Source organism: Oncorhynchus tshawytscha, linkage group LG19, assembly GCF_018296145.1.
Source record: "Oncorhynchus tshawytscha isolate Ot180627B linkage group LG19, Otsh_v2.0, whole genome shotgun sequence".
Taxonomy (NCBI): domain Eukaryota; kingdom Metazoa; phylum Chordata; class Actinopteri; order Salmoniformes; family Salmonidae; genus Oncorhynchus; species Oncorhynchus tshawytscha.
Genome location: NC_056447.1, coordinates 7,181,544 through 7,196,643, shown reverse-complemented (window position 1 = coordinate 7,196,643; position 15,100 = coordinate 7,181,544). Strand labels below are relative to the sequence as shown.

At 46.0% G+C, this 15,100-nt stretch overlaps 1 protein-coding gene across 3 annotated transcripts in view; it reads left to right on the top strand.

Annotated features, from left to right (window-relative positions):
* The window catches only part of itga11b (integrin, alpha 11b), a 104,545-nt gene that overhangs the window by 51,484 nt on the left and 37,961 nt on the right, over window positions 1–15,100 (top strand). For all 3 annotated transcript variants that reach the window (XM_042301318.1, XM_042301319.1, XM_042301320.1), the window contains 8 exons: window positions 968–1,077; window positions 1,502–1,593; window positions 1,698–1,812; window positions 1,922–2,049; window positions 2,776–2,924; window positions 3,176–3,320; window positions 3,599–3,764; window positions 4,098–4,168. In XM_042301318.1, coding sequence (XP_042157252.1) covers window positions 968–1,077; window positions 1,502–1,593; window positions 1,698–1,812; window positions 1,922–2,049; window positions 2,776–2,924; window positions 3,176–3,320; window positions 3,599–3,764; window positions 4,098–4,168 — 976 coding nt within the window. The remainder of the gene's footprint in view (window positions 1–967; window positions 1,078–1,501; window positions 1,594–1,697; window positions 1,813–1,921; window positions 2,050–2,775; window positions 2,925–3,175; window positions 3,321–3,598; window positions 3,765–4,097; window positions 4,169–15,100) is intronic.

Sequence of the window (15,100 nt, the reverse complement as noted above, 5' to 3'; positions counted from 1 at the left end):
TTGTTTTAGCAGGTCCTCTGGAAATTGGCTGGAATACCAGTAGATAAGGCCTTCTTGTCTCTGGCTGTCATACTGTAGGTTTAAATACCGCTGAAGTGTGGACTCCAGGAGCCTCCATCTTATGTTTGTAATAACGGTAATATTTATAGTAAAAGCCTGAGGTTGACAGGGCAAATGGCCTCCACGCCCCTCACAGAATTAGTACTTCACCACACTGTCCGCTGTCTATTCTCTCTTGTTGACATAGAAAATACTTGCCTTCATCCTTTGCTGTTTTAGTCATTCCAGGCTCTATTTCAATTTGTCTTTCCTTGATTCCTTGCATCCTATCTCCTTGCGTCAGTTCAAAACTAATAAAACAGTCTCAGCCACAAGGGCTAACCGCTTTCCAGGCTGTGTTCAACCTGTCAAGGAAACCTTGCTAGCTTGGTAGCTAGTTAGCAGCTAGGCTAGCTCCTACGCCAATTAGCTCTTCAAACTGTATGGTCTGTTTTTGTACCAGTACATTCCAGTACACGAAGCCATCTTAGAATTGATGATAAAGCATGACCAGCTTGGTCACCAGTATACCAGCATCACCAGCATAAGCTGGTATGCATCCAAAACACAGTGAAGGGCGGTCAACAGTGTCCTAAACACACCGAAGGCTGGTCACTAGTGTCCAAAACACTGCGAAGGCTGGTAACCAGTGCCCAAAAAACAGCGAAGGCTGGTCACCAGAAAACCAGCATAACCAGCCAGACCATGCTGGTCAGAGCAGCTGGACCAGCTTGACCATACTGATCAGACCAGCTTTACCAGCATCCGTCCAGAACTGACCAGCATAGACCAGTTAGGACCAGAAAATACCAGCATGGACCATCTTGAAATTTATGATGGTCTGTGCTGTTTTTTCAGCAGGGTATTCTCTCTTTTTGCCGTAGAAATGAAGATCAGTCCTCATCCTTTGCTGTTTTTGTCATTCCAGGCTACTAGTTGGAGCTCCCTTTGAAACCAGTGGCCAACACCAGACAGGCGATATATACAAATGCCCGATGGACACCAGTCCCAACACCAACTGCACTAGACTCAACCTAGGTATGGCTGAATGAGATAGATAGATTCCATATGGAACTGTTCTCCCTCCAAATCACAGCACACCTTCGCATACTTTACAGAATATGATTCCCTCCAGAAGCTGGCTCTCCGACCAGGTGTTCAGTTGGATTAGAAACACCTGGCAGCATTGTGTGCTGTAGATTGAGATCTCACATTGTTGACTCAAGTCCAACTCATGCAGAGGAAACTCTACACCCTGTTATGCCCAGTGGGAGTTATGCATGATGGACAGTTACAGTATGAATTACCCATATAGGCCACCCGATGATGCATTAAACATAGTATCATAGCATCAGCTTGACTGTGATTTCATTGATATTGTTGAATTTGTCTAATGTTGTGGTTCATTCAATGCACATTTTTAAATGTTGTTTCTTTGTCTGCTTTCATTAATTCCTTCAAGGAAAGGTATCCCTGAACAATGTGTCAGAGCGCAAGGACAAAATGAGGCTGGGCATGACACTGACCTCCAACCCTAAGGACAACAGCTTTGTGGTGGGTGTCAATTGATCTTGACTGTTGAAAATATTAAATTGAGATTTACTGTGGTCTGTGTTTAACCCAATTGAAGGTGGTTCATCAATGGCTTTGTGTTCCAGACCTGTGGTCCTCTGTGGTCGTACGAATGTGGAAGCTCCTACTACAGCACAGGCATCTGCTCCAGGGTTAACGAAAGCTTCAAGTTCTCCAAAACCATCTCGCCGGCCTTTCAGAGTAAAACAATCTACTCTCACAATCTACAATTCACTCACATACACCTCATAAGACAATGGCTTCCCAGAGTTACTCACTGTTACAGACCGTTTCCAATTGCTTCTTCCAGGGTGCGAGACCTACATGGACATAATGATTGTCCTGGACGGGTCCAACTCCATCTACCCTTGGTATGAGGTGCAGGACTTCCTCATCAACATTCTGCAGAAGTTCTACATTGGGCCAGGTCAGATCCAGGTGTGTTATCTGAGATTCTGATCTGATTCTGATAGACAAGTATATGTACCTGAATGTGTATTATTCTGTGGCCAGTGAGTGTATATAGTCAGGTCCAAAATTATGGTGGACCTTCCAACAAGACAATAACCCCAAGTACACATCAATATCCACAAGGAAATGGTTAATTGACCACAAAATCAAAATATTTAGTCTCCGAACCCCATTGAAAACCTGTGGTTTGAATTGAAGAGGGCAGTCTGTAAGCACAGAAGAAGAGATCTTCCCAGTGTGTTCTCCAATCTCATAAAATATTTTAGAAAAAGGCTCAGTGTCGTTATCCTCGCAAGGGCAGGGTGCTGGAGAATTGAAAACAGAGGTGCAAATAAACAGGGGCCCCTATTTTTTTGTATTACTTGTTCAACAAAATCTCTTTCTCTGAGCAATTTCTTTGTATAAAATAATTTTCACACAAAAATGTGCATACAATATAGCTCAACATTTGTATTATTTATTTCATATAGTCTTTTTTGCTCATCTTTATAAAGGATGCCAATAACTGTGGACCTGACTGCATGTGTGGGAGCCAGTATCTCTACGTTCTGTGTGGAAGTTGTACCCATAGGCACAGACCTAGTATCATCTTTACCTTCCTCAAATCCTAACGTTAACCATCAATGTGGAAAATACTATGCTGCCTTTAGATCAGCACCCAGGGGCAAGTGAATCACACTCCTATCTCTACAGGTTGGAGTGGTGCAGTATGGGTCGAGGGTGGTCCATGAGTTCACCCTGAATGACTTTCGCTCTGTGGAGGAGGTGGTAGAAGCAGCCAAGACCATCGACCAACGGGGAGGGGAGGAGACACGCACGGCCCTGGGCATCAATGTGGCACGGTATGGAGAGCTGCTGAACACTGGTCATAACTCTCACCCTAATCCCAAGATTCTCAGTATCATTTTCCATAGTAGTGCCTTTCGAAACAGGGGGTAAAATAAAGCACTTTGTTGCTGAATTGGTTGTGCAGTGTGTTGAGGTAAAGTTGCTAATGCTGTTTATCCATAATGATTGAATGGCTAACTAACCGATAGTTACTCATAACGGTTAATGAGTTGACTGAGAAAAAAAAAACTGTATTCGCTCAAAGGACGGAGGGATTTAAACGGGGAGGTCGGAAAGGGGCTAAGAAAGTGATGCTCGTGATTACGGATGGTGAATCCCACGACAGCCCTGACCTGCAGAAGGCCATGGAGGACACTGAGGCGGACAACATCACCATGTATGCCATCGCTGTGAGTCAACCTGTCCCTTTTTATATTCCCCTGGGAACACTGTAATCCCATTCTCTGTTCCTCCTGCCACGTCTCGGTCTATCACTTACATGTTATACCGTTTCCATATCAATATCCTGTGCTTGAATTGATATTCTCTATTTTTTAGAGCATCTGCCTACTATTCTATCAATGTTCTATAGCATTTATCAGATCATGTGCCTAGTATTCTTTTGACGTTCTATGGTATTTCCTATATCCTCTGTTTGGTATTGACATTGCATGTTATGTACCACCAGGTATTGGGCTACTACAATCGGCGCGGGATAAACCCAGAGGCCTTCTTGAAAGAGATCAAGTATATCGCCAGCGATCCTGACGACAAACACTTCTTCAATGTGACCGATGAGTCGGCGCTAAAGGACATAGTGGACGCCCTGGGAGAGAGGATCTTCAGTCTCGAGGGTATTTTCCTTTAATGACCCTTTAGTTTCATCAAGTGTTCAAGGGATTGTAATCTCAGAAACACCCAGAAATACATCTTTGCATGTGTTAGCTAGGCTAGCTAGCTGCATTTACTTCTGGGGGTGGACGTGTCTGAATTTAAACAACGTTTAACATTCTTCAACAGATGTTCATTTTTTTTTTAAATGAAAATCTGTCTCTAGAGATGAATGGAATTGTGAAGTTTATAATGGTGGCAATATAGAACAATTCTGGAGGACTCCATTGTAGCAGACTGCGATGATCATTCTAATGAAGTGTGTAGACTAGCTGTCACTTCACTGTTCTCCACAGGAGTGAACCCTAACGGGACGGGGTTCGGTCTGCAGATGTCTCAGGCAGGCTTCTCATCACACATAGTGGAGGTGAGTCTCTGAAATAAGTCACCACATGAGTCTAACCTGGGATCTGGTTTTATACTCACTGACTCTCCCTCTCACACTTTATTGGAATAGGCAAGTGGTTTTACAGGTTCTTCCTTCCAAAAAGGTGGAGTGTTTTTTTTTTCAAGGTGGGTAAAGGGCTGTTACGGTGATGGTATGAACACACCAGTCAAGTCAAATTCCACGTGACTGTTGAGTCACGGTAACTAGGCTATCAATTACCCAGCAAACTAGCAGCATACTGTATATTTAGCTATCTAAGTAATGCATTTTGAGTTTCCACTTACTGAGATGGTGAATTAGCCCAGATACATATTTTATATATTTTACCAATAAGATGTCCCTTCTGTTGGTGCGTGCAAATACGAGTGCATATGTCATTTTAACTCAACATTGTGGTTCCATTAAGAATAAAATCAAATAAATAAATAAATGAATGGTGCATGTTGGGAGCAGGTCATTTTCCCAACACACTTATAACATTCGTATTTCATCAACACTGCCCAGGACATGCATATTAAGTCTATAATATCGTTCAGATTAATATAATGATTATTTAATGTGATGTATAATGACATAGGGTAAAGAAAACTACATCTACCATAGCACCCTCTTGAACTAATGCATATTTTCCTGCTTTCTTTAGCGCTGAGTGGACTCAGGTTTTAAATGTCAATTTGTTAAATTAGAACGAAGGTGAAATCTATTAAAACACAGATTTTTGGAGGATCTGAGATTTGAACATTTAAAAGCTTGATCTGAATGATGAGGATACATTGTGATGGGAATTAGAGGTCCCGTTAAGAAATGGTCCCAGGGCTTCCCACCCGGACCTGATATACACTTTACAGTGCATTCGGAAAGTATTCAGACCTCTTGACTTTTTCCAAATTTCCTTACGTTACAGCCTCAGGTGCTTGTATTGAATTGCTCTATATTATGCTACTGCTATTTTATCTGAACGTTGTGATATTCAGTACCAGTCGAAAGTTTGGACACATCTTAATCCCAAAAGTGATTAAATAGTTTTTTTCCCCTCATGAAACTACACACAATATCCCATAATGACAAAGCAAAAACTGTTTTTTAGAAAGTTTTGCAAAACAGAAATATCACACATTTACGTAAGTATTCAGACCCTTTAGTCAGTACTTGGTTGAAAAACATTAGGCGGGGGTTCCCAAGTGGCGCAGCGGTCTAAGGCACATCACTACAGACCCGGTGTCACGGCAGATTTCCTCCTCTTCCTCTGAAGAGGTAAAACAGGGATCGGACCAATACGCAGCGTGGTAAGTGTCCATAGTTTTAATAGGAAAACTCAACATGAACATAAATACAAAAAACAATAAACGTGAACTAACTGAAACAGTCCCGTGTGGCACAAACACTGAAACAGGAAACATTCACCCACAAAATACTCAAAGAATATGGCTGCCTAAATATGGCTCCCAATCAGAGACAACGATAAACACCTGCCTCTGATTGAGAACCAATCCAGGCAACAATAGACTTACCTAGACACCTAAAATAACACAACCCCATAAATCTACAAAAACCCCTAGACAAGACAAAATACATAAATCACCCATGTCACACCCTGACCTAACCAAAATAATAAAGAAAACAAAGATAACTAAGGCCAGGGCGTGACAGTACCCCCCCCCCCAAAGGTGCGGACTCCCGGCCGCACACCTAAACCCATAGGGGAGGGTCTGGGTGGGCGTCTGTCCATGGTGGCGGCTCTGGCGCGGGACGTGGAACCCACTCCACCATGGTCTTTGTCCGCTTTAGTCTCTTCCTAGGAACGGCGACCCTCGCCGCCGACCTAGGATTGGCAACCCTACTAAATGGCCCCACTGGACTGAGGGGCAGCTCCGGACTGCGGTAGCTCAGGACTGAGGGGTAGCACAGGACTGAGGGGTAGCTCAGGACTGAGGGGTAGCTCAGGCTGGTTGACGGCTCTGGCAGCTTCTGGCTGAATGGCGGCTCTGGCGGATCCTGGCTGACTGACGGCTCTGGCGGATCCTGGCTGACTGGCGGCTATGGCGGATCCTGGCTGACTGGCGGCTCTGGCGGATCCTGGCTGACTGGCGGCTCTGGCGGATCCTGGCTGACTGGCGGCTCTGGCGGCTCTGGACAGACGGGAGACTCTGGCGGCTCTGGACAGACGGGAGACTCTGGCGGCTCTGGACAGACTGGCGACTCTGGCGGCTCTGGACAGACGGGAGACTCTGGTGGCTCTGGACAGACGGGAGACTCTGGCGGCTCTGGACAGATGGGAGACTCTGGCGGCTCTGGACAGACGGGAGACTCTGGCGGCTCTGGACAGATGGGAGACTCTGGCGGCTCTGGACAGACGGGAGACTCTGGCGGCTCTGGACAGACGGGAGACTCTGGCGGCTCTGGACAGACGGGAGACTCTGGCGGCTCTGGACAGACGAGGCGCACTGTAGGCCTGGTGCGTGGTGCCGGCGCTGGTGGTACTGGGCCGAGGACACGCACCTCAGGGCGAGTGCGGGGAGGAGGAACAGGGAGTACTGGGCTCTGGACATGCACAGGAAGCCTGGTGCGGGGGGCTGCCACCGGAGAGATGGTGCGTGGAGGTGGCACTGAATAGACCGGACCGTGCGGGTGCACTGGAGCTCTTGAGCACCGAGCCTGCCCAACCTTACCTGGTTGAATACTCCTGGTCGCCCTGCCAGTGCGGCGAGGTGGAATAGCCCGTACTGGGCTGTGCAGGCGAACCGGGGACACCATGCGTAAGGTTGGTGCCATGTACGCCGGCCCAAGGAGACGCACTGGAGACCAGATGCGTAGAGCCGGCTTCATGGTACTTGGCTCGATGCCCACTCTAGCCCGGCCGATACGAGGAGCTGGTATGTACCGCACCGGGCTATGCACCCGCACTGGGGACACCGTGCGCTCCACAGCATAACACGGTGCCTGCCCGGTCTCTCTCGCAACAGGTAGTTGGCGCAGGTCTCCTACCTGGCTTCGCCATACTCCCTGTTGGCCCCCCCAAGAAATGTTTGGGGCTGACACTCGGGCTTCCAGCCCTGCTTCCGTGCTGCCTCTTCAAACCGCCGCCTCTCCGCTTTGGCTGCCTCCAGCTCTGCCTTGGGGAGGCAATATTCCCCCGGCTGTGTACAGGGTCCATCTACGTCCAACTCGTCCTCCCAAGTCCATTCCTCCTTGCGCTGCTCCTGCTGCCGCTTCTCCTGCTGCACCTAGGGGCAGCGACACTCCCCTGGCTTTGCCCAGGGTCCTCGCCCGTCGAGGATTTCCTCCCACGTCCAGAAGTCCTGATTGCGCTGCTCCTGCTGGCGCTGCCTGTCATCACGCCGCTTGGTCCTGTTGTGGTGGGTGATTCTGTCACGGCAGATTTCCTCCTCTTCCTCTGAAGAGGTGAAACAAGGATTGGACCGATACGCAGCGTGGTAAGTGTCCATGGTTTTAATAGGAAAACTCAACATGAACATAAATACAAAAAACAATAAACGTGAACTAACCGAAACAGTCCCGTGTGGCACAAACACTGACACAGGAAACAATCACCCACAAAATACCCAAAGAATATGGCTGCCTAAATATGGCTCCCAATCAGAGACAACGATAAACACCTGCCTCTGATTGAGAACCAATCCAGGCAACCATAGACTTACCTAGACACCTAAAAGAACACAACACCATAAATCTACAAAAAACCCTAGACAAGACAAAACACATAAATCACCCATGTCACACCCTGGCCTAACCAAAATAATAAAGAAAACAAAGATAACTAAGGCCAGGGCGTGACATATAACTAGCAATGCAAATGGCTCTGAGATATGAATAATATTACTACACATATCATACACGTAACGTTAGCTAGCTAACAGTACGCTTTAACTTTCCCATTGTTCCTCAACTGTAGTGTACAATATACCATGTTCTAGCTCTGAGTCTCTACTTTTATCCAACAATGTCAAATTTTGCTACATAAGATCGAATCAAGTTGGTCAGTCACATATTACTGAGTACCACTGTCCATATTTTCAAGCATAGTCGTGGCTGCATCATGTAATGGGTATGATCGGAATTGTTTGGGATTGGGGAGTTTCTCAGGATAAAAAGGAAATGGAATGAAGCTAAGCACAGATGAAAACCTGGTTGTCTGCTTTCCACCAGACACTGGATAATGAATTCACCTTGCAGCAGGACAATTACCTAAAACACAAGGCCAAATCTACACTCATTGGCTGACAACATGGTAACGACTGGACTGGAAACGACTATGAGTAATGAGAGCACAGCACAAGAGAACACCACAGCAACTGTCACAAGTTCTGCTGCAACAGTGGGCCACAAACAGATGCAGGTATGTGTCTGTGGTTGGAGGAAAGTTACATCACACCATGGGTTGAGGATCCACCAGGGGAAGAAGGGGTGTTTGGGTAAAGAGAGACAGAGAACTCGCATTGATCAAATCAGTCGAATGAAGCACAGCAACTGGACGCAAACCATAGTTTGCAGTGCATCAGTACCACTGTCATGGAGGACGTAAACTCAAGCACCGAAGTAGCAACTGAGGTGGAACCAACAACAGGAGTGGAACTCACCCAGCCTCCCAGACCTGCAGTCGAGAGGAGACTACCAGGGCACAGACCGTATGTGAAGTGGCCTGGCGCCAGTGACAAGAAGTTGTGGGAAACAGTGAATACTGACCTTACCTTGACCCTCGAGAAACTTCGAGGCACAGTGGAGAAGAAGTTGGAGAGGATGGGGGATATCATCTATGAGTATGGGACAGAAAGATTTGGAGTGGAAGAGGCAAAAGGCGGGAGAAAGGTTCCAACCCCACCAGTTTCCAGGAGGCAACAAGAAATCAAGCGCCTCGTTCAAGAAAGGCGGCAGCTTAAGAAACAGTGGAAGAAGGCCTCGGAAGTGGAAAAGGAGGGCATAGAGGCACTTCAGGCTGACATCAAAACCCGGTTGGCATCCCTCCGTAGAGCAGAGAACCTACGGAAACGCAGAAGGAAGAAAGAACAAACTAGAACTCGATTCTATAAAGATCCCTTCAAGTTCCTTAAAAGTCTCTTCACAAAGGAAAAAAATGGAGCTCTAAAAACAACAAAGAAAGACCTAGAGGAGCACCTGAGAACAACAAACTTTGACTCAAAGCGACATGAACATCTGGCCATCCCATCAGATATCCCACCCATTGAACCCCCGAGACATCATATTGAGACCAGCCCTCCGACATGGAAAGAGGTGGAAAACACAGTTCGACGGCCAAGAACAGCATCAGCCCCGGGGCCAAATGGAGTCCCGTACAAAGTGTATAAGAACGCACCAGACGTCCTGAGGTTCCTCTGGAGGCTTATGAGAACAGCTTGGCAGAAGAAGATAATACCTAAAGTGTGGCGTAGGGCAGGCGGGGTCCTGATCCCTAAGGAGAATGATGCAGTGAACATCAGCCAATTCCGCCCAATCTCCTTATTGAATGTCGAGGGTAAAATCTTCTTTAGGGTCATTGCCCAGAGGATGGCCGAGTACCTGCAAAGGAATGCGTACGTCGATACATCTGTACAGAAGGCAGGAATATCAGGGTTCTCTGGCTGCTTGGAACATTCCAGCATGATCTGGCACCAGATCCAAATGGCCAAGGTGGAGAAAAGGGACCTCCATGTAGTCTTCCTTGACCTCGCCAATGCATTTGGCTCTGTGCCCCATGAACTCCTGTGGTCTGCCTTCAGATTTTTCCACATACCGGACACCATCACAAACCTGGTGAAGTCGTACTTCCAGGATCTGCAGTTCTGCTTCACCACCTCAGAGTTCACCACCTCATGGCGTCTGTGTCTGAATGTAGGTATAATGGTGGGATGTACCATTTCTCCGTTGGCATTCACAATGGCAATGGAGGTTATCATCAGATCCTCAAAATGGGTTGCTGGTGGACAGCGAGTCGACTCTGGTTTCCGCCTCCCTCCACTCAAAGCCTACATGGACGACATTACAACATTGACCACCACTGTCCCATGCACCAGGAGACTGCTCAGAAAACTCGAGGAGAACATCAGCTGGGCCCGTATGAAGATTAAACCATCCAAGTCACACAGCATCTCGATTGTGAAGGGAGTACTCTCTGACCTGAAATTCTTCATCGGAGATGACCAAATCCCAACAGTGTCTGAGCAGCCGGTAAAAAGCCTTGGAAGGTGGTATGATGCAAGCCTGAAGGACAAAGACCAGGTGCAACAGCTGCGCAAAGACATCAGTAGTAGCCTGCAGTCCATCGACTACACCCAGCTACCTGGAAAGTTAAAGGCCTGGTGTCTGCAGTTTGGTCTCCTACCCCGGGTGTTGTGGCCCTTAGCACTGTATGAGGTTCCAATCTCAACAGTGGAGAAGATGGAAAGAGGAGTCACAGGCTACTTAAAGAAGTGGCTCGGAGTTCCACGATGCCTTACCACCATAGGCCTCTATGGAGATGGTGTCCTCAAGCTGCCCCTCACCAGTCTAACAGAGGAATTCAAGTGTGCAAAAACCAGGCTCCAGATGACACTGAATGAATCTCGAGACCCAGTGGTGAGCAACAACGCGCCGACCTTGGCAACTGGGCGCAAATGGAGGCCAGGAAAAGCAGTCCAGGAGGCAACAGCAGCCCTCAGACATGCTGACATTGTGGGTCATGTTCAGCAAGGGAGAGGAGGCCTTGGGCTAACTAGCCATGCTGCTTGGAGTAAGGCCACTGCACCAGAGCGGCGGAAGATGGTAGTGCAGGAAGTACGCCATCAGGAGGAGGCTGCAAGGTGGGCCAAGGAAGTCTCTCTTGCCAAACAGGGACAGTGGACTCGATGGGACAGTGTGGAGAAGAGGAAGATCAGCTGGAAGGATCTGTGGGCCATGGAAGCGAGGCGGTTGAGCTTTTCCATCAGAGCAACATATGACGTCCTTCCAACACCAGTTAATCTTCACCAATGGTATGGTGAAGATCCGGACTGTGCCCTCTGTTCCATGCCAGCCAACCTCAGGCACATTCTCACAGGGTGTAAAACAAGCCTCACCCAAGGACGCTACACTTGGCGTCACAACCAAGTCCTTAAAAACCTTGCGTCCGCCCTGGAGGACAAGCGAGCTGCCACCAACTCCCTACCACCCACAGCAGCATCAGACTCCTTACGGACAAACTTTGTCCGCGAAGGGGCTAAACCACCGAAGAGCGGCTCTACACCATTAGAGCGAGACCAGCTGCGCTTGGCCCGAGACTGGAAAATGCTAGCTGACATTGGCCGGCAACTTGTGTTTCCTCCGGAGATCGCAACCACCACCCTAAGACCTGACATGGTGCTCTGGTCCCGTTCGCTCAATAAGGTCTTCATCATTGAGCTCACAGTACCCTGGGAGGACTCAGTAGATGAGGCTTATGAGCGAAAACATTGCGCTATGCTGATCTAGCTGCCGAAGCACGGCATCATGGCTGGAACACAGAAGTCCGACCAGTGGATGTGGGCTGCAGAGGTTTTGTGGCAACATCTACAACCAGACTGCTTAGAGACCTGGGAATTAAGGGCCAGAGCCAGCGTTCGGCAATCAAAGCTGTATCGGAGGCGGCAGAAGGCAGCAGTCAGTGGCTCTGGATGAAGAGGAAAGACCCCAGCTGGGTCCCGAAGTGAGAGGGCCAGGAGGTATGCGGTCAACAATGCTTGACTCAGGGAGGAGGACACCCCTGCCATGCATAGTCCCATGGGATGTTGGCTATCAACAACAAGGCAACTCCTATGACTAATTGGGAATGGGACGCAGGCGTAGGATTGATCACCCTGTCGCTGGCCGCCTTTGCGGAGGGTGTATAGTGTGAAAGGCCGAAACACCCTAGGAACCAAAGGTACACTACTGACGATGCGCTCCCCAAATTTCACCACGCTCACTGTTCATTAACTCTTGGAAGTGCTTGCACAAAGGATAGTAACATCTCATCCTGTGTTCTTGGAATCTGAAGTTGCTTACCAAGAAGACAGTGAATGTTCCTGAGTTACAGGGTTGCAGTTTTTAAATCTACTTGGAAATGTATAGCAAGACTTTTAAATGGTTGTCTAGCAACGATCAACAACCAATTTGACAGAGCTTGAAGAATTTTGAAAAGAATGATGGGCAAATGTTGCACAATCCAGATGTGGAAAGCGCTTAGAGACTAATCCAGAAAGACTCACAGCTGTAATCGCTGCCAAAGGTGCTTCTACAAAGTAAGGACTTATGACGTAAATACTTATGTAAATTAAATATTTCTGTATTTAATTTTCAATAAATTAGCAAAAATGTCTAAAAACATGTTTTCACTTTGTCATTATGGGGTGTTGTGTGTTGATGGGGGAGAATGTGTTTTGTATCCATTTTGAATTCAGGGTGTAACAACAATATGTGGAATAATTCAAGGGGTATGAATACTTTCTGAAGGCACTCTATGTAAAAAAATATGTAAATTTATCTGCATATGTGTAAGCATACCTCTTGGGCTGTCTGTATCCTCCTGACTTGCGGTTCCTTTTTTAAATGAATATATGGGTAATATATTGAAATGAATGTGAGTCTTTTACATTTAGTTATTTCTTGCTTTTCTAAAGTCTACCAACCTTGCCAGCAGTCATACCAGCTAAGATAGTCAGACAAGCTAGCTACTCGAACTTGCTCTATAACCTGAAATGGCTTATTGACAGCTAGTTATGAAGTTGGGAGTTTGGAAACCTATCTGGCTAGCTAAAGCCAACTTCATAAAATTGCTAGTTGGCTAGTAGTATACAGAGAAAAAACAACAACAATCAAATTAATCCGTGCCCCCTATTGGCATGACGCCTCTGGTTGGGAGCTGACTGTTGTAGCCTACCTGACAGATATTCATGCCATATCTATGCTGCACTGCATCATTTAGGCTACAGTATTTAAAATGATTTGAATACGCCAACAACATCCATTCTATTTTCACCTTATATAAGTGTTCTGCTGTTCTGACATATGCAACATTGCAGTTGCATTAATGACAAGTAGCCAGGGCTCGAAATGAAGGGCTTATCTTTTTATTTTTTACATTAAAAAAAAAATAAGTCTGTGACAGTTCAAAACAGACTCTGGGACAGTTCTGGGATGCTAGATCCAAAGTTCCTACATCCACTGTAAATCCCCAAATTTGAAACAACGAAAATAATAGAACAGATTAGAAAGTTGATAAACTATTATTTATTTATTCACATTATAATCAGCAATGCGCACACAACAATAAGCTCACATTTACTAAAATGCAAGTAGCGGGGAAAACACTATTGCTCATCGGACATGCCAATGGCAGAGATGGAAGTAAATATCCATAAAAAAATGTTGAAAGAAGGGACACCTAAAGATGCAGAAATATATAGGTTGCTAATATGACTAGGAATGTGCCTTTGGCTGCTGAAAGAAAGTTGGTTTGAAAACCAAGAGAACAGAAGAGAAATGTTGGTTTCAATGGCATAAGGCTAGGAGGAAGTGTTCATAAAACAATTCCATGGTTGGATTTTGGCTAGGCTACATTGAAGCAATATGCATCATTAGGACTATATGAAGTAAAACGTCCAGATTTCAAGCAATTTATGGTTTCAAAATGCTGACAGATCGCAAAGTGGCGATGTGCTGTACACAACAGGCACTGGCCTTTGTCTTCGCTGTTGTGACCATTTGATCTGAACATGTATGTTGACAGAATCAAACCTTAATTTGATTTGATTTGATTTGATTTGAATTCCGCCACTTTTCAACCTCAAATTCCTAACCTCAGCACCAAACCATTGTTTACATGTATAAAAACAGCACTTTTCTATGATCTGTGGTTAAAAAGATAAAGGCCCTGAAAAATGCTTCTCTGTGACATCACAGGGTAGGATTAAAAGTACAAAACAGAGATTTTCAAAACCTGCAAAGAGTTTCTAGCTAAAGGGAGGTTATTGTCTTGCTCCCAACGTCACCGCGAATATCAAGTGTTTGAAAATCACTGTTTTTACAATGTTGTAACTTTTGATGATGTCATTGGGTATAACTTTATATATTTTTCTACTAAAACGTAGGAATGCGCCGCTTCATATATATTAAATGATCTAAGTGACATTGCTACACATAAGGATATACCATGACATTTTAAATTCTTAACTAAAAAAAAAAAAAACTTTTACATGTAGGTTTATGACTTGCACAACATAAAAATACATCCTTTAATAGCCCACATGGGTTTCATGCGTTTTAGTTGTTATTGTCGGCCAATGAAAGTGGCACTGTCTACAGTCAGTGCCTCTATGTGTAGCAAGCAATTTGGGAGCTCTCTAATCAGTGCAAAATGTAATGATAATGATGGAATTAAGTTAATTAAATGAGAAGGAGTTGGTTACAATGACGAGCAAACATCAATTAGGCTATTCTTTAATCTGCATGGAATTGAGCAAAATAGCCATAAATAGTCTAGGTACCTAGCTAGCTAGCTCGCTGGCTAGCATAGCTGGCTATCTTAGCTAGCTTATTTACATCGATTTGTTGCAGTCAGTCATGTGTACTTCCAGATGGGATGATAGATAACCTGTGGAATGTACAACTTTGTCTAACTAGTGTGAGTCTATGTGGCTGGTCTCTCTCCCTCTCTCTCCCTCACTCACCGGCCCCTGCCCACCCACTGTGGGGACCACCATTGGACTGGGGAAGCAACGTTTTGGAACGTTCAGATAGAAATATGCTATGTAGAACAAACATGCATCTCTGACATGCAGAATATGGAATCACGTCAGCTCTATTTTTGGTGTTTCTATCTGCTACGTTCAAGAACGTTTTCGTACTAAACATGGCCCAGGTGTGAATTGCAAGTAGGGCCATGGGGAGGTTGCATTCCAATGAGTTGTGTCCGGGGCTGAACGG